The sequence below is a fragment of the Camelus ferus genome, chromosome 10 (genome assembly GCF_009834535.1).
Source record: "Camelus ferus isolate YT-003-E chromosome 10, BCGSAC_Cfer_1.0, whole genome shotgun sequence".
Taxonomy (NCBI): domain Eukaryota; kingdom Metazoa; phylum Chordata; class Mammalia; order Artiodactyla; family Camelidae; genus Camelus; species Camelus ferus.
In genome coordinates, this window is record NC_045705.1 from 40,375,703 (window position 1) to 40,401,291 (window position 25,589).

Below are 25,589 nucleotides of genomic sequence, written 5' to 3' on the forward strand. Positions count from 1 at the left end.
TTTTATTGATATCATAAAGTCCACTGGTTAAAATATAAAGAAATCAATTATAGACATAACACTGTACATATTCACAATATTAAATTTGATGGTTATTTTTATAATAAGAAATAACATTATAATCATGCATAACTGAATCACAGAAGATAAAACTAAATGAATCTAGCTCTTCAATTTACTTTTTACACATTTAAAAATAATCTTGCACAACAGAAATAAAAATCTATTTCTTGGGAAATATCCCTTTATTATTTGTCCAGTTTTTAACCACACAGGTTATTAGAACTTTTAAATGTTATTTTATTTTAAACCCTTGAGATCAAATCATCAACCTCACAATCACTTTGTGATATACAGTATTTAAGGCCATCAAGGTTCATCATAAAAATTTACTCTGCTTCCCTAAAGTTCACAGTTTCCTTCTATCCTTTGTTTTTCCCTATTATCCCATCCTTAGGTACTTAGTAAGCCCCTATGTGAAAAAGATAATTAAATAAAATATGGGATAAAATGTTTTTAATATAAAGAGAAAAGACAATTGAATTAATTTTTTAATGGAACAATTGCACCTCTGCTCCAATTCCATGTTTTCAGCTTAGAAGACTCTCACCAATAACCACAGCATGTAGTTTTATCTAATAAATATTACGGAAAATTACAGCCTTTAGTAGATGTGACCAGCGTAGAAGTCATTGAGTATCCTCTAGTAGTCTTTAGTCTTTGAGTATCCTCTAGTCTTTGAGCTAGTAAACTCAAAGACTCATGAGGGTCACAGACTGATAAGGATGGAAGGAAGAGAATAACGGAAGTGAGAGCTACTCTCAGCAATCTACACTGACAATCAGTAGCATGAGCAAAGTCAACCGAGTTCCCCATACCCTTTACCAATGAGATGACATTGGTTTTGAGCTCTGATACCACAGTTGATATCCAATCATCGATTTTTCACATAGTACTCTTTTTGAGACTTAGCAAAATGAGTGTCTTTCAAGATGCAGCATTTAGTACAATTTATCTTAAACTCTCCATTAACTAGAAATAATATTTAAAAACTGAAACATTTCTTTCAGAGTCATGACAGAATTAACTATTACAATTTTACATTGAGATAATTCCTTAGATTACAGTGTTTCATATATTGAGATGTTCATGTTGTTATAGGATATTTTAATTTATACAACAGAAAAAAAGAACTATAAGTTAAATGTTATGCCCATTTTGTAGATGAAGTTAACTGAAGATCATGGAAAATTTTTCATATCAACAAATAACAAAAGTGGAATACAAACTCTTCATGTATTCTAATTCAAACTTTATTAGTTCGTTTCTAATGTACTACACAGTTTACTGAACACGTACTTCCTTAGTTTCAAATTAAGATGAAAAGGAAGACTGAATTTCTAATACAAAATACAAAACAGATGAGTTTTGAAAATATTTTAGGAGATGAACATAAAGGTGATAATAAGGAATTATTTGATTTTCTTTTTGTAGCCTTGATAAAGGTATCTCCAATAATGCAAATTCAAGCAAAGCTATGAACAAATTTTCTACCAATCTGGTTCATGATAATTTCTTGGCCTTTCTTAGAAGGCAGTTTTGTAAAATTCTTGAATGGAAATCTGGACCCAGGCCTTGTTTCTCCAGCAGTCCATGGGGGATGATGACTCAGTGTAACATACTTGCTTACAGTTACTACAAATTCCCAGATGGCAAATTCATGGCTACAGTTGCAACAAGCAAAACTAACAACTCTAGCTCCTATTTAGTCTTGACAAAGGCTTCTTTTACCTTAGCATTTGGTATTTTTTTATTAAAAAAAAATGCTTGTAGATTTTCACAATGCCTCTGAGGTTACACTTGCAACTATTCTGCTTCAGTGCATCGTGTGTTAGCACTTATCTCCATCCTCTTATAGAAGCTGAAGCTCTTAATAGTTGTAATAAGAATAATAACAATCTCTTCTATCTGAAAAGTGCATTACCCTCACAAAGTGCTTTCACATACAAGATCTGGTTTCATCTTCATAGGATCTCTCCCCACAGTGCTGGTATCCCCCAGGGTTCTGTCCATAGCTCTATCTCTTTCACTCTTCACAGCCTCCCTGGGAAGTATTATCCACACCTGTGGATATTATTTGTGGTGATGATGCACAAATCTCTATTTTGAGCTTAACACTCACACTGGAGATGTAGATTGGCACATGTAACTGTCTACTGAACAATTCCCAGGATGCATCATCAGTAACTTGTACGCAACATCTGTAAAATGCTGTTCTTCTCCAAATATCCCCTCTGTTCAAATTCTCTAGAATAGCTAATAACACAATTTATCAGTTATTCAAGCTGAAAATATGAAAGTCTCAGCTTCATCCTCTTTCTCACACTTATATAGTTACTAATTCTTAATGTATCTTCAATAGGATTCCTCTTTTCTTTTCCCAATATATTTTCATAGTTTATGCCCTTACCTGTCTCTTTTCTGAACAACTACAAAAAACTTCCTAAGTCTTTTTCCTATTTTCTGTCTGACTCCATGACCAGGCCATCTTCCAATCCTCCTGCTAGAATAAGTCCCCTAAAACCACAAATCTGGTCAGGACACTCCCCTACTTTAAAACTTAAGAAAAATTAAACTGGTAGTGGTATAAAGCATGACAACAAGATAAAGTTCGAACTTCTTGATAGAGACCACAAAGACTTCACAATATTATGTCAAACCGTATCTTGCTAACCTCACCTTCCCCACACGCTGAACATAGCAAGCAGAAGATATATTTTCTAATCCCAAAACAAGATCACCAACCATCACCACTTTCATGCCTTATGCTCTAATTAACAGAAATCCCCTACCTCCCACTCATCCTTTTAAGATATACTTCAAGATTCTCCCCAATTCCCCTACACATAGTTACACAAGCCCCTCCAGTCCCAGAGTTTGCTTACATCTTACTAATGGTATATGTGTCAGTGAGCCCTATTAAAATAGGGGCTTCTCAGGGGGCAGAAGCCCTCTTACTCATCTTCATATTTCTGGTAGTTGGTATTGTACATGAATTTAGTTAAATCAAGTAATGTATATAACTGTAAGATTCACAGTAATGTCTCTACTTTATAGACATTTGGAAAAGCCATATAATTACACAAGTGAATAGTTAAATTACTGAATTTCATCTCCCTCAAGTGGTTCTCGTGAGAATCAGACTTGGAGGATGTTAAGAGTGAAATGGGCCCTAATACATAGACATTTTCTATGTAAATGTACATAAAAATATGCATAAAATGTACATAAAATATATAGTCAATAAAGATGAAAGGTAGGCTACACTCCCCTCAAAAAAAATGTAAAAATGTTAAAAAATAAATTACACACCCCCTTCAGTCAAAATATTTATAACAAGTGATAAGCAAAAATCATTAATATCCTTAATATGTAAAAAGATTTTACAGATAAATGAGAAAAAAGTTACTGCTTTTTTTTCAATGACATGATATGAAAGGTAATCACAAATGAAGAAACACAAATGATTATGTCTATGTAATGCTCAACATTATTGATAAATATAAAAAATTAACCAACATTGGGATAAAATTTTTAACCAAATTAACACATATTACAAAACAATATAAAAGTGGTCATTTTTAATGATTTTTAAAAATCGGCACTATCACATACCCTTGATGAAAGCAATAAAACCTTTCTTGCAAAACAGCTGGACAAAATATACACAAAACCTTAAAATGTTACACCATTTCCTCTTGTACATAATGGTACAGAAATTATCTATATTCTACCTGCTGTGTAAAGAAGCACTTCTTTTTCTTTATATTAAGATTACCTTTGGCTGAGCTTCACTTTAGCTATAATTATATCACTTTGTTTATCTAATTGTATTATCAGATGCACCATGAACAAAGAAATACTCAAAAATCTTCACCACATGTTGTTTTTCTACTCAAAAACCTTCAATAACTTTCCATAATTTACAAAGTTAAGTAATAATTTCCCAACTGGATATTCATAATATGGCCCCAATTTACTTTTTCTGATCTCATTTTCTAAAAAGATGAGACTACATATACTATTTTCCAAATGTCTCTTAAGCTTTCCTGCTGTCACACACTGCTATGTGCTATTCCTTTTGCTGGAAATGCCTTTTTTGTTGCCATAATTGAGAGTTCAAGTCCTATTTATCCTTTAAGTCCAAATACCTGAAACCACTTCTTGTTTCATTTAGCTTTTCCACATTTTTAAAATGGAGATAATAAACCAGTCTTAAATGCTCATTGTTGAAATTTTAATAAAGCAGTACCTAACACACCAAAGAGGCAAAATAAGTTTTTATGGAATAAATGAAGTCCCCATCCCACTGCTGAAGCTCTAACCTAGAATGAAAATACTGTACAAATAAGGAAAAGAAAAGTAGTAAGAAATTCATTTTAATGAGTACCTCCTATTTACCAGCATCTATAGGGTATATCTCTCTAAAGTTAATTGGTTTGATCTGAATTTCTACTTGTTTAAGAATAGATCTGTAATACAACTCAACATCAAGGAAAAAAACCCAATTAAAATATAGGCAGAGGATTTGATTAGATATTTTTCAAAGACAGACTTACAGATAACCAATAGGCACATGAAAAGATATGCTCAGCATCACTAACAATCAGGGAAATGCAAATCAAAACCACAATGAGATATCACCTCACACTTGTCACAATGGCTATTATTAAAAAGACAACAAACAACAAGTGTTGGCCAGGATGTGAAAAAAAGGTAAACCTTATGCACTATTGGTGGAAATGTAAATTGGTGCAGCCACTATGGAAAACATTATGGAGATTCCTCAAAAAATTAAAAGTAGAAATGACATGTTGTCCAGCAATTCCAATTCTGGGTATTTATCCAAAGAAAACAAAAACATTATCAGAAAAGATATACACTTGCTTGTGTTCATTGCAGCATTATTTACAAGATGTGGAATTAACCTAAGTGCCCATCAACAGATGAAGGATAAAGAAGATGTTATATGTATATGTGTACACACACACACACACACACACACACACACAGTGGAATATTATTCAGCCATAAGAAAGAATGAAATCTTGCCATTTATGACAATATGGATGGACCTCAAGGGTGATGTTGTAGTGAAATAAGTCAGATAGAGAAAGAAAATACTATATGATTTAACTTACATGTGGAATCTAAAAAACAGAGCAAATGAACAAATGTAGTAAAAAATAAACAGAGTTATAGATACAGAGAACAAACAGATATTTGCCAGAGAGAATGGGGACAGAGAGAGGAAAGAAACAGATGAGAGAGATTAAGAGGTACAAACTTCCAGTTGGAAAATAAATGTCATAGGTATGAAATGTACAGTGTGGGAAATATAGTCAAGAACTATGTACTGCCTTTTTATGTTGACATATTGTAACTAGACTTATTGTGTGATCAATTTGAAATGTACAGAAATGTCAAATCACTCTGCTGTGTAACAGGAACTAACCTAGTGTTGTAAGTCAATTAAACTTCAAAAACAAACAAACAAATTCATAGAAAAAGAGATCAGATTTGTGGTTACCAGAGGTAAGGTGTGGGTGGAAGAGGAATTGGATGAAAGCAGTCAAAATGTATAAACTTCCAGTTATAAGATAAGTAAGTACTAGGGATGTAATGTACAACATGATAAATACAACTAACACAGCTATATGTTATACATGAAAGTTGTTAAGAAAGTAAATCCTAAGAGTAAAAGTAAAAATCCAATTAATTCATCTGTTTGCGAGACAGTACATAAGAGTTTTCATCACAAGAAAACATTTTTTTTTCTATCTCTAATTTTGTACCTAAATGAGATTATGGATGTTCACTAAAATTATTGTGATAATCACTTCATGATGCACGCAAATCAAATCATTTTGCTGTATACCTTAAACTTTTACTGTGCTGTATGTCAATTATATCTCAAAAAACAAAAAACAAAAAAAAAAAAGGAAGGAAAAAAGAACAGAAGAAAAGAGAAGAGAGAAAAGAAGAGGAAAGAAAAGAAAAGATCTGTGAGTTTTTATAATTGCTTCATGCATCTGTGTCCAGGGTCCTCTTTTCTACTACTTCTGTCACTCTTTCAGTGTTAAACACTGTTCTAAACCCAAAAATTCTGTAAAATTTAATGTCAAAATGAAATATATGATGCTTTCTCTCCATGCCACTGAAAGGTGCTAGCAGAAACTGTTTCTTAACAAAACATTCTTCTGGGGTCTTTTAATTTGAAATACAAAAAGATTGGTAATAAAATTGATTCATCTTTTTTCTGTGTTTTAAAGCTTTTTAAATTATAAAATAAAGCAGAGATACAGATAACCCACAGAAAATGTATAACTTGATGAATTATATAAGTCAAAAACCCTTATAACTTCCTCTCAGGTCAAGAAATAGAAATTTGCCAGTCACCACAGAAGTCTCCATGTACCTCATGCCAAAATCCCCTCTTTCCCTTAAAAGTAATCATCCTGACTTTTGTAATAACTCATTTCTTCTATTTCCTTATAATCTGTTTACCCAATTATGCATTCTTGGACACTACAGGTTAGTTTTACGTCTCATACTTCACAAGTTTCTACTACATCCCTTTCTTTTCCTTTTGATTAATCTGTTGAAAAGCCTGAGCCATTTGACCTATAGAGTTTCCCACAGTCTGGATTTTATCCACAGTACAGTTTAAAATGTTCCTAAAATTGATTTTAATACAACCTCAATAATCAACAATTCTCTGAATTATAAGCAAATTAAGCCAATGATAAAAATCTAATTCCTTCAAAGAATAAAAATGTCTTATGTAAATCTCACTTGTAATTTAAAGCCTAGTCCAGGCTAAGATCCCTAGTTTAACAAATTCAGCACAAATACTTGTCCTAATGGAGTCACACGGCATAGCTAAAGTACTTCATCAGTCAAATCTCATCTAAAATGTTAGCCATAGGAATACATTACGGGAGTTTTATTTTGCTAAATAACAGATCCATTTTTTCACCTTTTTGTGAACTAATACTAAATTTTTTCCTTTCATCCCTGATAAACTGACTCTAAAATATACCAAAATACACCGGGGTGGGAGAGGGGGACATGCTTGTGACAGAAAAGAACACCCGGAGATTTGATATAACACCTGGTGGTTTGATACATCTGTTGCCCATCACCCACAGCAAGGCTAACACATGCAACAGAGCCAAGGGGTGGCAATTATTAGTGTGCTCCAAGTCAGAGAAAGGGAAATGATGGATATATTATCAAATAAAAATATATTATCTGGGACAGAAGATGTGATAATTTGTAGAAAACAAGCTGACAGCTTATAAAAAATGTTTTCTCCTTCTGTCATTTATCATGCCCATAACTCCTTACAACTGAGACATGAAACACTAAACAAAAAAATCAGTATTAGGTTTCCATGTACCCTTCATATCAAATTATCATATGTAGTTCTTAAAATATCTCTATGATACTGAGTAAACTATCACTGGTTCCATTTTACAGAGTAGGAAATAGAGGACTGAGAGATTAAATAGCTTCACTAAAAAGTCTAGTCAGAGTCTGGATATCAGGAACTCTTGGAGGTACTGAGGAATAAATAGTATAAAGCTATAGTATAGAGCTGGTGTGGGGATCCGCAGACCAGAAGCAGCAGCAGCACATTCCTGTTCCTTCCCTAGATCTGAAGAATCAAAATCTGTGAGAATAGAACCCAGGAATCTGTATTGTAACAAGCTATCTAGAGGATTCTTAATCATAGTAAATTTTCAGGTGCGTTGATGTAAAGGAAAGATCAGGACTTTTAAAGGCAATGAAACTGAGTTTAAATGAGAACTTTTAGAGTGGTGAAGGTGAAGAAACATCATGCACGTAGAGCACTTAAGATAGCATCCAGCAGAAAATAGGTACTCATTATACAATAACCACTCCTTTGAATTCTCAATGGATCTGATTACCTAAAGACATCTGGACTCCAGGGGGAAATAAGCAAGTACCTCCCATACTCACCAGACCCAAGACCCATAAGGAGGGGAGTGAGAGCTCTTTTCCAGATTTAAAGCCAATACTGTACAAAGACAAAGAACTCACACTGAATCAACACACTTTATCTACTTTAGGGACACAGTGCAAACGACATTTAATCATTTACTTTTATAATATTTAATTATGTAGGGCATTTTGTGTATCAGGTACTGTGTTTAAGGCTGAGGATATAATGTAGACAAAACTGGCATGGTTTCTACCTTCATGGAATTTGCAGTCGAGTTAGAAAACAGAGAGAGTAATCAAATAATCCAAGAAACACATTTTAGCAAAGTATGGTAAGTACTGTAAAGGATGGGTTCAAATTATATGAGAGCATATAGATGGGGCCAGGTCTAGAAGAGAGAGCAGGGATGGCTTTCATGAAGGATGGCAGCCTGGAAAATAAAAGGATCAGCAGTGAGAACAAAATGGAAGAGTCAGGCCAAGGAGCTAGAGGATTTCTAGCTATTCAGATTGTCTTCTGTCCTGACATACCTGCATAGAAAGAAGAAAAGGAACTGAATCCAAAAGATAAAGCAAGCTAAAAAACTCATTCCCTCTTTCTTTGAACTATTATAGATTTTTAATGCTGAAATGAAGGTATGAATAGACAAGATTTATGGAAAATTATAATCAATTTTCTGGGGGAAATGGAGCCATTTCTAAATCTCATCTGGAGAAAGCCAAAAGGCCAAAAGAAATGCATCATTAATATGGCTATACATTTGCACTTCCTAGCATAAACCTCAATATGCATTTTTAAAACCCAAAGGGATTGCATAGCTCAATTTTATTTTCATGGGAGACTAACTGCTGACTGAAGATATGGCATTTAAAGCATATAGCATGGAAATGAGATTGTCTGAATCATGGCTTCTTCAGGCCTAGTCGATCTGCCCTGACTGACAGGTTCAACTTCATTTATATAGAGAAGATTTCTTTGATGAGGAAATTCAACATATGACTAACTGGGAGATTTAGGTAAGTGTTAAGGAATGGCATTTCCAATACATGATAGCATCTGGCAAGTAGGGATGATTAAAACACACACACACACACACACACACACACACACACACACACACAAGAGAGAGAGACAGAGAGTTGTTGTGTTTGTTTGTTTGTTTTTCCAATTTTTATAGGCTGTGGCCTACAGAATAACACAAATTAGAATGTAAAGGGCAGTCTATGAGAATGTTCAAAAAACAGTTCCACTCAATAAATATTTACTGTGGGCTTACCATGCACCCAACACTGGGCCCACAAGACAAGCACTTTGCCTCAAGGCATTTGTATGTAAGTAAGTCAACACCACAGAGTGTGGCTGAAGCTAAAACAGAGCAGTGTAGACAAGGAAGAGTGGAAGGTGACAAATTTTGCTGGGGGCAGGAAGAATTCACTGAGGAGGTTAAACTAGTATACAATTTTGAAGGTCAAAGAGGAATTCTCCACTGGGACTGCAATGGAACAGGGCAGAGGAGAAAGTTTCCATTCCGAGGAAACAGGCCTGCACCCAAATAGCAGGGTTTGCATTCTCCCAAGACAGTTATAAACATTTAAGTTCACTAGGAAAAGTGGTCATGCCCTTAAGAGGCAGTTCATTTTAATGGAAAAACGACTGGACATTCGCAGTCTGTACAAGTCATGTAACCTCCCTGGACCTCAGCTGAGAGTTGAAACTTGGAATCTCTAAGTTCCTTTCTAAGTCTAATAGTCAATGATTGTCTAAAGATCCTAGAACTACTAGGGCCAGAAGGAGCCCTATCCGTTCATCCCAAAGCCTAGATAGGGAAAAAGACTGTTAATCACACTGGTTGTAAAAACCCCTTCAGAACTTCTTGACTGAGGACCTGATTACGCAAAGAATGAGTTACACTTTGGCCTCTAGGTCAGCATTGCCCAAGAGAAATATAATGAGAACCAAAATGTGAATCATATAGGTAATTTAAAATTTTCTAGTAGTCACATTGAATAGAGTAAGAAGAAAAAAATTTTAATACTATATTTTATTTAACCCTATGTATCTAAAATATAATTTTACAGTATAATCAATAAAAAACTTATCGAGATGCTTTATTTTTTTCTCCACACTAAGTCTTCAAAATCTAATATATATTTTATATTTATAATGTATTTCACATCAGACTAGCCATATTTCAAATACTCAGTAGCCACATGTGACTTGTGGCTACTCTCTTGGACAGCATAGCTCCAGGGCATATCTTCAGATAAAGCTAGACAGACAGCCCTCAGGACACCCATACTCCTCCACATGAAGGCTTAGGCTTGAAATTAACTGTTACAGTTGAATTTGATGTTGACTGTCAAGGCTTTGTTTCCCTGGGAGTAGTACCATTGCCCTTACTTATAGCTCAGCAGAAAGGAAGACTTAGGAATTAGCTTCCACATTATGTTGGAGGGTAGGAGTGGATATCACTGAAGAAGGAAGGAATCTATTACTGATTCGATTTCTCGACTCTTTGAAGGGCTTGTAAATATTAGTATATTTAGGTTGTACAATAAAAAATCTATACCTACATGACAGACATTAGCATCCCATTTTATGGATGAGGAAACTAAGGCTAAGACAGGCTAAGTAACTAGCTTAGGTTCACACAGCTAGAAAGAGGTAGAGAAGAAAATCAAACTGAGGGCTGTGATATTTAAGAGGCAGGGTTACTAGAGCCAATCCCTTGCTTGGTTACATAAAACTCCAGAGCACTGCGGTCTGAATAGTACGGCAACATGAAATTTCTCTTCTGACTTTTAAAGCCCTGCATCTAGGCACTTCTTCACAAGTCTGGACTCAAACTTTCCTGAACAGTTCCTGAAGTTTCTCTCTCACTTGCTTCTCCTTTTGGCTAGACAACAAAACTCTATCATTTCCTCCTAAGACTATGGAAGCAAAACCAATTCCAATACTTTCCCCTTCATCTTCAAGCAAAGGGCTGTATTTCCACTCCTTCTGATTATCAAAGCTTTTGCAGGAACTTTCAAGAAGGAAAGTCAGGATCTCTACAAGCCAGTATGGTATACATACAAAAGACTGGCTCTGTCACCTTCTTGCTATGTGGCTTGGGCACATTAATGTGCCTCTCTACATTTCAGTTTGATAGTCTGTTAAATGAGGGCAGTAATAACACACGACAGGGTTGTTACAAGGATTAAAATAAAGACAGTGACATTACTGGCACACAGTAAGCACTCATTGAGTAAATTCCTTCTTTTCTTCTGCAATACATTGGCCATCGATGTCCCTGTTATGTACCACTGCTCTTTTGACACATTCCCAATAGCTGGCCTCTTCCCCAGGAGTAGTATCTGTCTATCTGAATAGGCTCAGTAACAATTACACATGGAAATAGGACCTCAGGGCTTTCTCCCCCTCAGCCTACTCAATGGAACCACAGTGAAGAAGACAGACATTTTTGTGTGCTCTTTTTCTCTGGAGGATATATTATCCCTTAAGATTGTGTCAAAAATATTCCGCCCAGGATGCTCCTGAGGGATTTTATGGCACGGACCATTCCTCCCACCCAGCCAAAGCCCTACATCCTGCCTCTAGCCATTTCTGTCCTACAGGCTCTGCAGATTGTGGCACATACCAGGGAACTTGGCTTTGTTTAGCCCTGAAGGAGGGGATAATGAGAGAAGAGGTGAGAATCACCTAGTGCTGCGAAATCAATGTTACTGACTTCTGGACTAAAGGAAAGGGAAAACAGCCTTGCTGGCTGTGGTGAACTGGAGGGAAAAAGAATGGGAGGTGGGCAGCAGAATCTACTTAATAAGAAGGGGCAGACAGCTCTGACTGAGTGATTCTCATTACAGATCAACAGTTCTGTCTCACCAATCTCCACCTGCCCCAGCCTCTACTGCTCCAGTCATTTTGTAAAACTATCTTCCAACTTGTTTATCTGAACTAAAACAATGTAAAGGAAAAAGTGAGTGCTTTTCACTGTACTGGTGAAGTCTCAATTTTTCTTTAACATATTTTGAATTTTTATGTGCTATTTGTAATAAATGAATTTTTGAACTAATCAATTGCTTCTCTAAAAGTTTTATTATAGAATTTTCTTTAGACAGAATTATTTCTATTTCAAATTAAATTAAATTCAATAATTCATTACCTACAACACACAGATACCTTTTCTTAATAATGGCTCTGTTCCTTGTACAGAATACAGTGTTTACCAGAGAAGGGAGACTCAATGTTTGCTTTTAAAAATGAACTGAAGAAGATATGGAATTCTTATTCTAGTGAAAAAAAAAAACAAGCATGAATAAACACCTCCAATATAAGAGATACATGTTACATTATTAATATAAAGTGCTATACTAGTGATATAATGTATAATGAGTGTTACACTAATAATACAAAGTAATACAAAATAACAAAAGGATAGGAAATACAAATCTCATCCGGGAGAAGATATGAACTGGTAGGGTCTAGATGGACACAACAGTTATTATTCAGGGGAGAGAAAAGGTAAATACCTTTCAGTACTAAAGTAATAGATGAAGCAAAACAATTAGAAGAAAAAATAATGACAAATATTATTATAGTGCTCTAGAATTTACAAAGTGTCTTCATATTCTGTTCATGCTTTATAACACCCCAAGAAGGTGCAATGTGTGTGTTTTGGTGCTGTTTTAAAGCATTTTTTTGTGTACAGAAAAGATTGGAGCTCTCTTGGTTTACAAAATTAATGTTTAATTTTTAAGTTATAAATTCAAAAGCCTAGCTTTACTTAAATTTTTAAGTTTAATTTATAATTGTACAGTTCTATTTATAAATCTAGGATGGTTTTTTACAATCACCATTGAGGAAGTTTTTAATGACTGTATTTATAAATTTAATATATTAAAATTTCTTTTAAAATGCTTTATCTGAGTAATAAACTTCCCCAAGTATTTAAATAATTCTTTTATATCTAATAAAGAAAACTTAAAATATGGGAAGTTTTAAGCTTTCTCATATATTTCAATACAACTCACAAATGGTAAGATTATTTCTATCTTCCGTCTTAAAATCTCAAGTCAAAATCAATTCCTTGGCATTCTAAAAGTAATGTGTTAAATACTCTAGCACATTAATTTAAAAATACCAACACATGTGCTACCAATATATAATTATTATATAACACAAAAATATTAATTAAAAGGTTTAATTTCCTTCATTATTCTATAATTAATAAAATATTCTCAGGATTAGAGACCTCTGCTCACTAAGGAAACAATTATGCAAGTTTATGGTTGGTTTCCCAAGAAATTTTGAGGGTTTTGTATTTAGTTGACCAACACTGTATATCACGTAGAGATCTTTCCTAGGAGATGTTTAACTATAGATACTAAGGGTGATTTTTCTCACCTTCTCAACTATAAGACTAAACATTGCTTTATAGTCACTATCTCATGAACTCCAAAATTTTAGAAAAGAATTTGGTCCTAGTTCATGGTCCCTGGATTCAAAATATATCATAAAGGAATTATCAGCTACACAAATTCACAACAAGTACCAAGTTTAAAGCAAACTCTCTTCACTGCTTCAGTTGGCATTTCATTGGCTTTTTAAAAATATTGCAATATCCTCTGAATGGATTCTGACTATCACTGAGGCTTTGCCTGTCTAAAGCCATGTTCATGATAGTGGGTGGATGTTATGATTATCATCTCAATTAGGACATCTAGAAATTAAGCATCCCCAAAACTGATTTACTCACCTAGAAGTGTTGCAAACTATTTTCTAAATGGAGGTGGATCTAATCCTAGGTTTTCTACCAAACATCCATTTTTCCGTACCTCCTCCATGGCATGAGCAGTGGATGGAGACATGGCTGGAGTGGATTCTGGCTGCCTGTGTTGAGTGGAAGTGGGGTCTGGCAGGACATAATGATGGAAAAACGGTTGAGGCCATGCCATGAGGATGAATAATTTTGATGGCAGTGGGAAATGCAGAAAGTTCTTGAGTAGAGAAATGGATAGCCAGTTCTTACCTGTGTTTTAGAAAAATAAGTTTGGTGCCACCATAAGGAGGATAAATTTGGAAGGGAAAGAGAGGAAGAATACAAAAGCCAGTCAGGGTATATCTGTGGCAACACATGGGAGACAACGAGAGCCCTCAGCAAGGAAGGAAGATGTAGAAAGAGACAAGAAGTAGAAGAAACCATTCAAAGGTAGACTTAGGGATTTGTGAACTGATTAAATTTCCATGGGGGCTAGAAAGTTAAAAATAACTTCAATGTTTCACTCTAAATGCCCAGGAGAATAGTAATAACAAGGAAGTTGCCTGATTGGCTTCTTTTTAAAATAATCACACCCCCCCCAGCTCAAAGCACATTATTTGGTGGAGTGGGTGTAGAGGCAGTCTTAGGGGACTAGCTAGAGAAATATATTTGCATTAAGTATACATATTTTCCCTGTTTGAAGTTCAATGGCAATGGTCCTTTTGAAACTCCAACTCACCATATATTTTTTCCAAACTGTATCTCATTTCAAAGCTGTTGCAAGGTTACACTTGAAAGCTTTCTATCCTCTACTGAAAAGTAATGGTCTGAGAAAAACAATGCTTTCAGTCCCTGCCTTCCTTTATTTATTTACTTTTCAAAAAAAAGCTTCCCCATTACACAGCCATTTTAAAAAATGTTTATGAAGAATTGTTAATGACATGACAATGTTTTTGACATAGCATTGAGCAGAAACACAGGGTACAAACAATATACCTTAAACTTAGATATGTTACACACATAACATCACAAATACACACACACACACATATATATATATATACACAGACATAAGGAAAATAAAAAGAATAAAGAACTTTTATATATGAGTTTCAAGGTTATGAGAGTGTACTTTTTTGTTTTTCTCTGTATTCACATAATTGCTATAATGAGCATATATTACTTTTATAATCTTAAATTAAAACAGTTGAGATACAATGCATGCTGACCCATTTGTAATTGACTCCTAAGTTCATTTTTCCTAAAACGTTTGAAAGAATGCAATTATAAATAAATATAATTTATATATTTTGACTATAATTTTGACTAAACATCCAAAGCAAATGCAAAGGGCTCCATGAAGATTCAGGGATCCATCCACTTCAGAAGTCTACCTTACTCCCTTCCTTCCAGGCTCACTGCACACCTCATAGCCTCACTTTCCTCTTTGTATCTGGGTAAAACCTTTAAAAAACTAAGTCTAGGTGGATCCTCTAAAAATAAATAAACATATGTATACTTTTTAAAAGAATATGTAAATCTAAATACACTTATTAGAAATGAAATATAATACATAATAAAATGACTCAAAATTGGTATTCTGATATGCATCTTTTATTTTTAAAAAGATATTCCCTCAGCTTCTTTCAATTAAATTCTACCTGTGTTGAAAGGGCCAAAGTCTTTTATGAGTCTAAACAAACACAAACAAAAAGATCTAGTTTACATCTGAGAAATATTTAGGGCCAGACCTTCCCAGGGTCAAATGTCACTTTGTTTTATTATTCATCCTTCCCTTTTCAGTTCTCAAGAGCTAGGTTCTCCAAGCAATATCAGTTTATCCTGGGGAGTTTTATTACCTTATTTACTGCACTAATAACAGGTGAAGAGTTGAGCAAATAGGCCTCTTTCAAAGGACGCCCATACTTCAACTTAGTTATGAATGTCTCTTCAGTGTAAGCACCCCGAGATTCATGGGAGGGTATAGGTTATCAGGCCCATGGGAATTCTTCTGGCTAATGGAAGAAACTATGATACAACCAAATCAGGGGACACTGGGATCTGCATCAGATGCTAAAATCTAACAAGAGAGAGGACAGCTCAACAGAGTTATTGAAAATAAAGAGATTTAAACAACCCCTTTGGAGAAGGGAGCCAAAAGCCAGAGTACCAAGTAGCAGAGTAAGGGTTAAGAGTAAGAAAGGTGTCCTTCCAGGTACTGGCCTGTCCTCAGCATTGGTTCCTGTGTCTGGCATTTATCCTGGTACCACAAGTTACTTTCTGTGAGGCCCTGGATAACTAAACCTCTGGGACTAGGTTCCTTCACCTGTAAAATGGGTTTAATAATAAAACTTCTCTTAGGATTATTGTGGAGATTAAATGAATGAAGTACTTTGAACAGTGCCTGACACATCACAAGCATCCTTTTATACACTAACTATTGCTATTCGGCATGCTGAGCTATGTACCTGGATAGGCTAAGTCTCAAGGGCCAGTGCAGGGAAGTAAGCACTGACCCATGAATTCCCAAATGAGTATACTAATCAGTAAATGAAGCAGGCTATATGGACAGCCACCCTGTGTTTAGTGCAGGACTCCTACACATTTTCTGCTAAGTGCTGGCTGCCTGTTATAATTTGTCATCTTTTATTTGTATATTCCTAACTGAGGTTTTGTATGCTCCTCAAAGCAGGGAACATATTACAGTGTTTTTTCAAATCATGACTTATGACCCATTCTGCACCCTTTCAAATTCACTAATAAAGGTAAATGAAGGAATCAGTTTTAAATGAATCAGTATAAATTATATTTCCTCATCCACTTTTCTGATTATAAAACTTTTAGTAATTTTGACCAGAATTATAAAAAAGAAACAAATTTTTAAAAGGTAAAAACAGGACAGAAACTATCCAAATGCATAGCTTTTGGTAAGGTTAAGTACTGCTTTGTGAAACTTGTACTGAGTTGCAATTTTTAATTTTTATTCTTTATGGATTGCAGTCTAAAAAGTTTTAAATACTTTGGCTATATGTGATACTCAGCCAAATATTAACACTTAACAGTTTCTCAACAGACTTGCTGACTCATTGCTTTAGTTCCAAACATAACTTATAATACAGTGTTTCCCAAATTTGTGCTAGGATAAGAATTACCTAGGGTCATTTCCAGATTCCCAGGCTGCTTCCCTAGAGATTCTGATGTTGGAGAAATACTGTCACATTTACTGTCATAAAAGAGGCAATATTTTGTCATTAGAGAAGAAATTTATTGAAAGCAAAATTCACTCTCCTTGTTGTATATCTGTTCTTATTTGGTGGTATCACACCTAATCCAAAGAGGCACTCTGCAAAATATATCCAGCTCTTTGAGTGGCTAACATTCATTTACCAAATATTTATTGATCATTTGTCACATGCAATGTAATGAGGATATAAAATCACGTAAGACATGGTTCCTGCCCTAAAGTAGCTTAGAGCAGATTTATTTCGGAACTAGGGTGGGATTCCCTGAGGATGAGAAGATCTGAAGCCAAAAATAAAATGAAGGCTTGAATGCACATGTATGACATAAGGCTTCAGTAATCTACCCTTCAAAATGTTCACAGGATTATAGCACTAAAACTACAACGGCAACCATATATCAAGGCATTTTCCTCTAATTAATAGTGATCAAATACAGAAGAGCTGAGAACCAGTACTCCGCAGCTGAGGAGAACCTGGTATCAAGGCAGGAAGAGACAAAGGAGAAGATAAATGTCCAAAAGTAAATGGATACACAGAACTGGACAACTTGTCCCCAGTCTTACTGGTACCAACCTGATCCAAACTATTGACATCTCTCACCTGGATTACTGCAAGAAGTCTTAACTGGTCTCCCTATGCCAGCCCTTGCCCCCTTAAAGTCTCTTTTAAACACAGCAGCCAGAGTAACCTTGTCAAAACATTAACCAAATTACGTGACTCCTCTGTTTAAAGCCCTACTGGCTTCCCATTTCACTGAAAGAAGCCTAACCTCCAAAGCTTTGCATGATCTGCTCACTTTGACATTCTTTTGATCTTTCTCCTGCTAGCCACACTGGCTTCTTAGACTAATTCCTTAAAATGTCACGTAGGTTCCCATCTCAGGGCCTTTGCACTTTATGTTACCTTAACTTACATGGTTAATCCCTTCACAACCTTTAGGTCTTTACTCAAAAGTCACCTTCCCAGTGAGACCCTCACTAAACACTTTATTTAAAACTGTAACTTGAACCTCTTCCCACATTCATACTTTTGATTAATAGTCCTTCCATGTTTGTTTCTTTTTAGCATGTCATTATGTGCTATATATATTACTTAACTGTGGTTTTTATTGTATGCCTACCTTACAAGCATGTAAATTCTATAAAGATAGGGATTACTGTCTATTTTATTCCATCCTGTATTTTTAGTAACTAGGTCAATACCTGACACATAATAGATGTTCATTAAATATTTGGTGAATGAATGAATGTAGAATACAGAAGAAAGCCACATGCTCTCACTCTAACCATCATTTATTAGAAAAAAGTCAAGAGAACAAATAGTAAAGTCATACTAAGTAAAACACATGCAATTTTATTTTTTACTTAATTCCTTACATTTTTAGAAAAGATTTGAGGTATCTGTGAGACATTAATTATAGTTCACATATCTATATTATCTACTTAGGAAGGTTTTTAAAAAGTTTTAGAGTGGAACAGATCTGATTTAAAAGTTGGCTTCATAGTAACCAAATAGTTTTGTAACATCAGGCAAGTTATTTTGTTTCCTAAACTTCAGTTTTCCTCATCTACAAAATAATAATGATGGTAATGCTTACATCATAGGTCACTGGGAAACATTTTGAGAGAATATGTGCAAAGCTTTTAGTGTAGTCCACAGTTCATGCTAAGAGCTTAACAAATGGTAGCTATCATTGTCATTGTTCATTGTAATGTTTTATTCTTTATTAATTAATTTGTATTTTTGTTTAAGTTTTGAATTAAAGAACCTCAGTAGAAATTGTAAATCCAATATTTTGAGTAGGCTTAGGTATTATAAACCCAATATACTGAGTAGGCTCACAACAATTTGGAGGTCAAAATATAGGGGCTCAGTGAGAGATGAATACATTATTCGCCTCCTAAAAGAGATGATTATTCAACTGGAGCCCTGAGAGGGACCACCCTTGATTTGAAGAGCCATCAGTGTTACATAAACTGTCAAAACATTCTGATTTATGATTCCAAGCCCTGTCTACAACAAATAATGTTTATTAAAAGCATCAATACATGGGGCTATCATGAACTCCAGCAGAGTAGGTGTCAACAGCATAAAGAGACAGAGTCTCTGTGAGGTTCCCTTTCAATCAGTCCATCAATCATTTTTTTAAATCCCTAAAATACAAACAAACTAAAGAGAAATGAAGAAAATAGTATATAGTTCCTGCCCTCAAAGTGCTTAAAACATAGCCAGGGGAGGCAACACCCAAACATAAAAAATAGCTAGCAATCTAAGATAATAATGCAAGCGATGGCACAAGACATTATAAGATTTATTACCATGAATGATGGAGAAACTGCACTTCCTAAATTAAAGGAGGAATAAAGTAAGGGGATTAGTGTGGCTGGGGTCAACTTCTTGGAAGGCAGACGCTGTGAACTATTTTTTAAAGGAAGGATAGAATTTAGACAAGCATGACTATGCAGAGAAGGGATTCCCATAGCAGGAAACAATTCTAGCAAATGCTGAGAGGCAGAAAACCATGGGGTGTTTGGAAAAAAGCAGTTTCACTGAATAAACCTGGTAGAAGTGAGCATGATGAATGTTTGAATTATAGGGTGTTAGGCATCCAACAAATTGTTTTGGTTTGAATTTCTAATTCCCTCCAACTTAGCTCTACAACCTGGCTGTGCAGATCCAAAAGAGGACATGACTGAATGTAACTGGTTTGTGATTGCCAAATCCAGGATTCAAATACCAAGTCTATATTAGACTTCAAAGTCTGTGGTTTCATTTTTTCCTTTCTCTCAAAATAATTTAACAAGCATTAAGGTAAATAAATCTGGGACGAAGCTGATTAAGTAATAAAGACAAATTTGGGATTTAGTTAATGCAATCATTTAATAAAGATTTATTGAGTACCTGCTATGCCCTGGGCCTTGTTCTTGATGCTGCTGATAAAGATATGAACAAAACAAACTGAACTCTCAGCTTCCACAGAGTTTACTTGTTTGCATATGTGCATATGTGGTCATGATGGTAATAGTGGTGGGAGAGGGGATATATATGAACATGTTTTGCATCTCTTATCTTTTAACTGGGCTCAATTCTTAGAATTTCTTACTGTGATTTTTATTAAAGGCAACTCTGAAGTCTTACTCCTATTTGGTGGCTTGAACTTTATCAATTATGAATTTAATTAAGCACTAATTATATTCTAAGAACATTTTTTCCAGTGTTTACATGCTTATTTCACATAATTCTTATAACAGGCAAGAGCTAACATTATCCCTATTTGATAGATACAAAAATGAACTTCAAGTAGATTAGGAAAGTTTTTTATACAAAAATTTCTATAAACAGGGAAGATAGACCTAAACATAGTTCTTTTGGAATCTCCAAAACCCACTTTAAAATCATTCTGCTACACTCTTTTTCTAAAGCGCTCTTATATTTACCTTCAAGGAATTTCAAAAACAAAAAAGAATTCTTGAATCTATGGAGTAGGCAGCAGGAATTAACTAGACTGACCAGTAAATCAAGGGTGAAGAGACTTGAGCCCTACTATACTAGGTCTGCTTCTGATACACTGTGGAACAGAGTAACTGGCCATTTCCCTTCTCCATCTTAGTTTTCTTATCTATGAAATGGGTCTAATATTTGCCACTTTATGCCACATTATTCAGAGATTGCAGGTTTGAGAGTGTATATGGGTATGTCTACAGGAGCAGGATGAAAGGAGGGACATCATGAGATGAAGAACATAAAATTATTTAGAAAAGCAAAAGGTATCACCTGGATATAAGTTACGATCATCAGTATCACGATTTTCCAAAACAGTTGTTTCTATAGACAAGATGGACATCTGGTGCAGCAAGCTTCCTGTATGTTTTCTTATCAAAGACGTACTTTTTGTACAACATAGGCAATATGAGATGGAAGAGGAACTGCATACATCTACATAATGGTCACATTGGTCCTTTTGCATGAGTAGACTCAGATTCAATTGTTCTAATCACATTCTTTAAAAAGTTAAAGACAAACCCAATCCAATATGATATGAATGTTAATTAATCTCAAACAACTTAACGGTAACAAGAAAACACAAAACATAAATAATACCATTTGCCTAGAAGTTTTAATTTCTTTTCCTTCTGTAGAAAGTTCTTCTAGAAATAAGTGGCAAATTAACACAATTTCTAAAGAGTTAGATTGTGATGACTGCGCAGTCAATTCTCACAGTACTGGCTTTGGCTCCCCCCCCCCCTTTTTTTTTAACCCTAGTAGTTCATGTTCAGCTTTACAATACCCCATGCTCCATCCATTTCGGCTCTTTGCAGCTCTCCAAAGTGTTTCATGCTTTTGTTATTCCCTCTACCAGGCATGCCATCCTTCCTCCAGGCTGCTTGGCTAAACTTTATTAGCTATAAAGATTTGACTCTGAGGTGACTTTACAGTGAAACTTTTCTTGACATGTCCATGCAAAATTGGCCAGTGTTCTAATTTGTTTTGTCCCTATCATGCCCTGCATAGATGTCCATTATTGGTTCTGTAATACTTCCAACCATTTATTTGTTTATGTCAGCATCTTTTCCAAGATTGGAAGCTTCTTGAAAGCAAGAACTGTTTTCTATTGATCTTAGTTTCCCAGACTAGCACAGTGCATAAATCATAGCTGTCCTTCAAAAACTTTTGATAAATAAATGAATAAATGGTGACCCCTGAGTCACATTCTGCACATTCTGCTATCTGTGTATATATATACCTCTCTATATATAGGTTAAAACATACCTCTCTCAAAAAATCTTTTTCACTGTACTATATTATAAAGATCCAATTAACAAAACAATCATTCTAAAATAAGAGACTGGGGCTTATTCTATGTAGAAAAACATAAACAAGAGATTTTGCTATCCTTTGAAATTTAACCACCTTAAAGTTTTGGGTCACGTAACACAGTCATGTTAAATCATGGCAACATGAGAAGCTACACATTATAAAAGAGATTTTATCAGAACCAAGCAAATAAGTAATTCTGGGCACAACAGAAATAAAATCAAATACTTTCAAAATGCAATATAAAATAAAACAAAAGTTAAAAATGAAATTATCAGTAAGACTTTATCGCACCAACTTGGTAAAATATCAAACCCCAAGTAAATTGCAAACTCTTATGCAAAACTTATCTCAGAAGGAAAAGATAACCCTAAAAGAAAATTACAAAAATGCAAGAGCTAATTATCAAAAGGCATAGCGTATTTAAAGTTAAAGTTAAACTACTCAAAGGAAGGTTAGATATGTTGTACATGGCAATGTACATGGCTGAGTTTCTACTAATTATGTTGGAAGTGTTTATATCAGTACAGTTTTGCCAAAGTACTAAGAATTTATTATCCAAAAGTCATCCACATTAAGATATTTTTTGTAGAACTCTTTTCATTCTTTTGCTAGTGAACTTAAGTAAGGAAATTTTCAAGATAAGACCACAAAGGCTACTGATAGTAGTTACTAGTAAAAAAGGGATTTTCCAAAACCCATATCAAAGGAACTTTGAACTCAGGTTTTCCTGCACTTCTGAAATACAACAATGAAATATCAAAACAATTGTTATCTCTTAATCTAATAATGGAGATTTCTCTGAAACAAATTTGGTTGGCCTTCAAAAAAGATGAGGAGGGAAAACATTTACAATTCATTGAGCTTACAGAACAATGTGTACCATACCAATGAATTTGGAACAGGAGGGGGTGATGGAGAAATTCAAGTTGGTATTTGGGCACATTCTCTAGATTTTTAAGTATTTCTTTTCATGTTGTTTACTATATCCATCATAGGCATGGAAAAAATTGACTGTTGAAGTTAATCTCAAAAGTAGTAGAAAGTAAATTCTGTAGAACTCAGCAACACGATCCACAGAATGCTTCCAGGCTGTGGTTGTAAAAGAATTGGTCATCAAAACATAAATACTACCTGTTTGAAATTCAAATAGAAAACAAAAAGGCTTACAAAAGAGTAAGCAGCAGGAAGTTCTTTAATAAAAACTTGTAAACACAGTAAATGAAACTTTCTTTAGTACCCAGACACATTAAAATATTCTCTCAGTAAAATAAAAAGGGAAGACAGTTTACATTGCCTTTTTTTTTTAAGATTTCTATTTTAAGTATTAAGTCTTAACCACCTTTTTTCCTTTTTCTTTTTTTTTTTCTGAAAGGCAAGCACTTTCCTTTTAGTCTTTCTTCAATAAGGAATACAAGTTCAAAATGTTAACAGAGGATATAAGCCACTTAAATTATGCAACTGGAATTCCACAGCTGGCCTGTCTGTCTGGCTCAGTGGTGAATGAACACAGGGTCAGAAAACCTCTCCAATAATAATGCCGTCCTTCCCAGCGAGGGGTAAACCTCCTAAACTTAGGCTCAACTTCAGATGCTCATTAGCTACAGCAAGTGAATGTCAGTGGGGTGACAATGCCAGGGCAGCAGTGCCCACACAGCCCAAGCAACCAGCCCATCCAGAGCTGAGAATCTGTATGAACAATATCACCAACTTTCAATGATAGTAATTTGTTTATATGAACAGAATGGTCAGGTATCCCACAGATCACATCCTAATGCCATTACAGCCACCAAATTTTAATTCCCGGCTCTTAAACAATTAAGCTGCATGAACACAGGCAGCTCACAGCACTTTTTAAAAGAAAGACTTTAAATCTTAATCTAAAGCATACTCTATGGCTTTTTACCTTATCTGGTTTGATTCTGGCCTACCTAAATAATTTTCATCTTTTCCTCCCCCCACTCCACCCCCCAAGTGTGAGCGTGAACCCGAATTGCAAACAGTTAAACCTGAAGGTCACTTCGCAGCAGCGTTCCAACATGCTCCCCCAGCGAGGCTGCACGGCAACAATAAAACAAAGCCCTTGCAACCACCTGTAATAATCTGCCTGCTCAGCCAGCAATCCGAAAAGTCCTGAAGCTACACAAGGTAGACATTTTCTGCAGCTGATTTAACATGTATATTGTGCCCAGTTGCCGGCTCGCCTCCTCTTACCTTCACGTTAGTCCGGAGTGCACAGTAACATGCAAAGAACATTGCAGTAAATAAGGAGCATATGGACCGGTATTCAGCTTCTCAGCACAGCGCAAGCCCCAAACACACGATCCTGGGCATGTGCTACTAAGGAGCATCCGTTCCCTCTGTCAGTTTGAAAATGCATTGATCTCTGTTTTCTCTGACTACAAAACGACATGTCTTGAAGGCACTGAGTGAGGGCTCAAAATCTCTTCATTGGCTATATATAGCATTGTGCCCAGTAATTTCAATTAGCTGAGAATTCAGCATCTGAAAGTTAAGACTTCAGTTGCTTTTCCTTCTAGCATTTTAAATCACTGGGTTTAAAAAAAAAAAAAACGGGAGGGGGGAATGAGCTCACTCAGGAAGGAGGGGGGGAAAGGTGAAGAATTGAAATTTAACCAATGAGTTACTTATATTTCTGGAGAGCCCTGGTGTTATCCTATTAGATACTTTACAAGGGGATTGCATCGGGCAGCCTGTAAATGAAGAGGAAATCCTTTTCCCTTGGGAGGTTTAATATGGGCTCTGCACTATATTCCAGGCTATTCTGATGCAGCACCCTGTTTGGCAAATACTACCAATCACCGTGATCACGTCTCTTTCTCCTTTTCTGTACGGAACAGGACCAAGATGAAAGGATCGCTGTCTTATAAAAGTCCCCTAAAATGTAAGCTGGGTTCCCCTGGGGTGATCTGCGATTACATGGCTGAGAAGTATCACCTTCTCTTACTTCCCTGTCCTGTAATATCTGTTACATCTTCCAAGGCTATCTAAAGTTGCTAGGTTCGCTAATAAAACAATGCATCCAATTTTCTAAAACTAACCTTTATTGATAAATGACAACCAATAATACAAGATGGGACTGGAATGAAGACAGAAGATTCCAGGGATAACATAACCACAGATTCAGTAGCTACTGCTGCTGAATGTATTATGTTCAGCTGGTTCTGGAAGGGAGCGAGTGAGAGAGAAAAATAAAAGCTTCTGCCCTCATGAATCCATAAGAGGGAAAAAAAAAAACTTAATTCAAAAACATCGTCAGATCCTACTGTCTGTTGTCATTCCTCTCAGGCACCGGATGCTGCAAATTAACTCAATTTTTACTGAGCTAAAAGGACAAAGTCCAATTTAAGGTTCTAAACTCTTATTTCCAGCCTTAGGAAGCCCTAATGCTCAGCTAGAATTCTAAAGCTATCTGGCGAAATGCAAGCAGAAATGAACTGTTCTCACTGCAGCAAAAATAGTAGGAGGAAAAAGAGTGGTTATGTCTTTGCCACAACATTCCCCATCAGCTTTCAGCAACAGGGAAGATCAGCATAACTCACTAGAAGAAGCTGCAGTGACTTTTAGGGTTTTTCTCTAATATGCTTTGCATAAGCCACCTCCCCTCTGGAGCCTGCAGTGGTGCTGAGGCACTGTCAGAGCCACTGGGCATTTCTGCTGGGTAGCTTCAGGAGGAAGCAAGGGAGAGAAATTAAAGGAAGAAGAAAAGCAGGATTTTCTATTT

General features: G+C 35.4%; 1 protein-coding gene across 12 annotated transcripts in view; it reads right to left on the reverse strand.

Annotated features, from left to right (window-relative positions):
- DLG2 (discs large MAGUK scaffold protein 2) overlaps positions 1-25,589 on the reverse strand; it is a 1,704,777-nt gene that overhangs the window by 1,203,714 nt on the left and 475,474 nt on the right. The window contains exon 1 of one of the 12 annotated variants that reach the window (XM_006186689.3): positions 24,059-24,300. The exons of the other annotated variants lie outside the window; for them this stretch is intronic. Coding sequence (XP_006186751.1) covers positions 24,059-24,100 — 42 coding nt within the window. The 5' untranslated portion in view covers positions 24,101-24,300. Of the gene's footprint in view, positions 1-24,058; positions 24,301-25,589 lie in introns of those variants that run through there. 12 annotated transcript variants of the gene reach the window in all.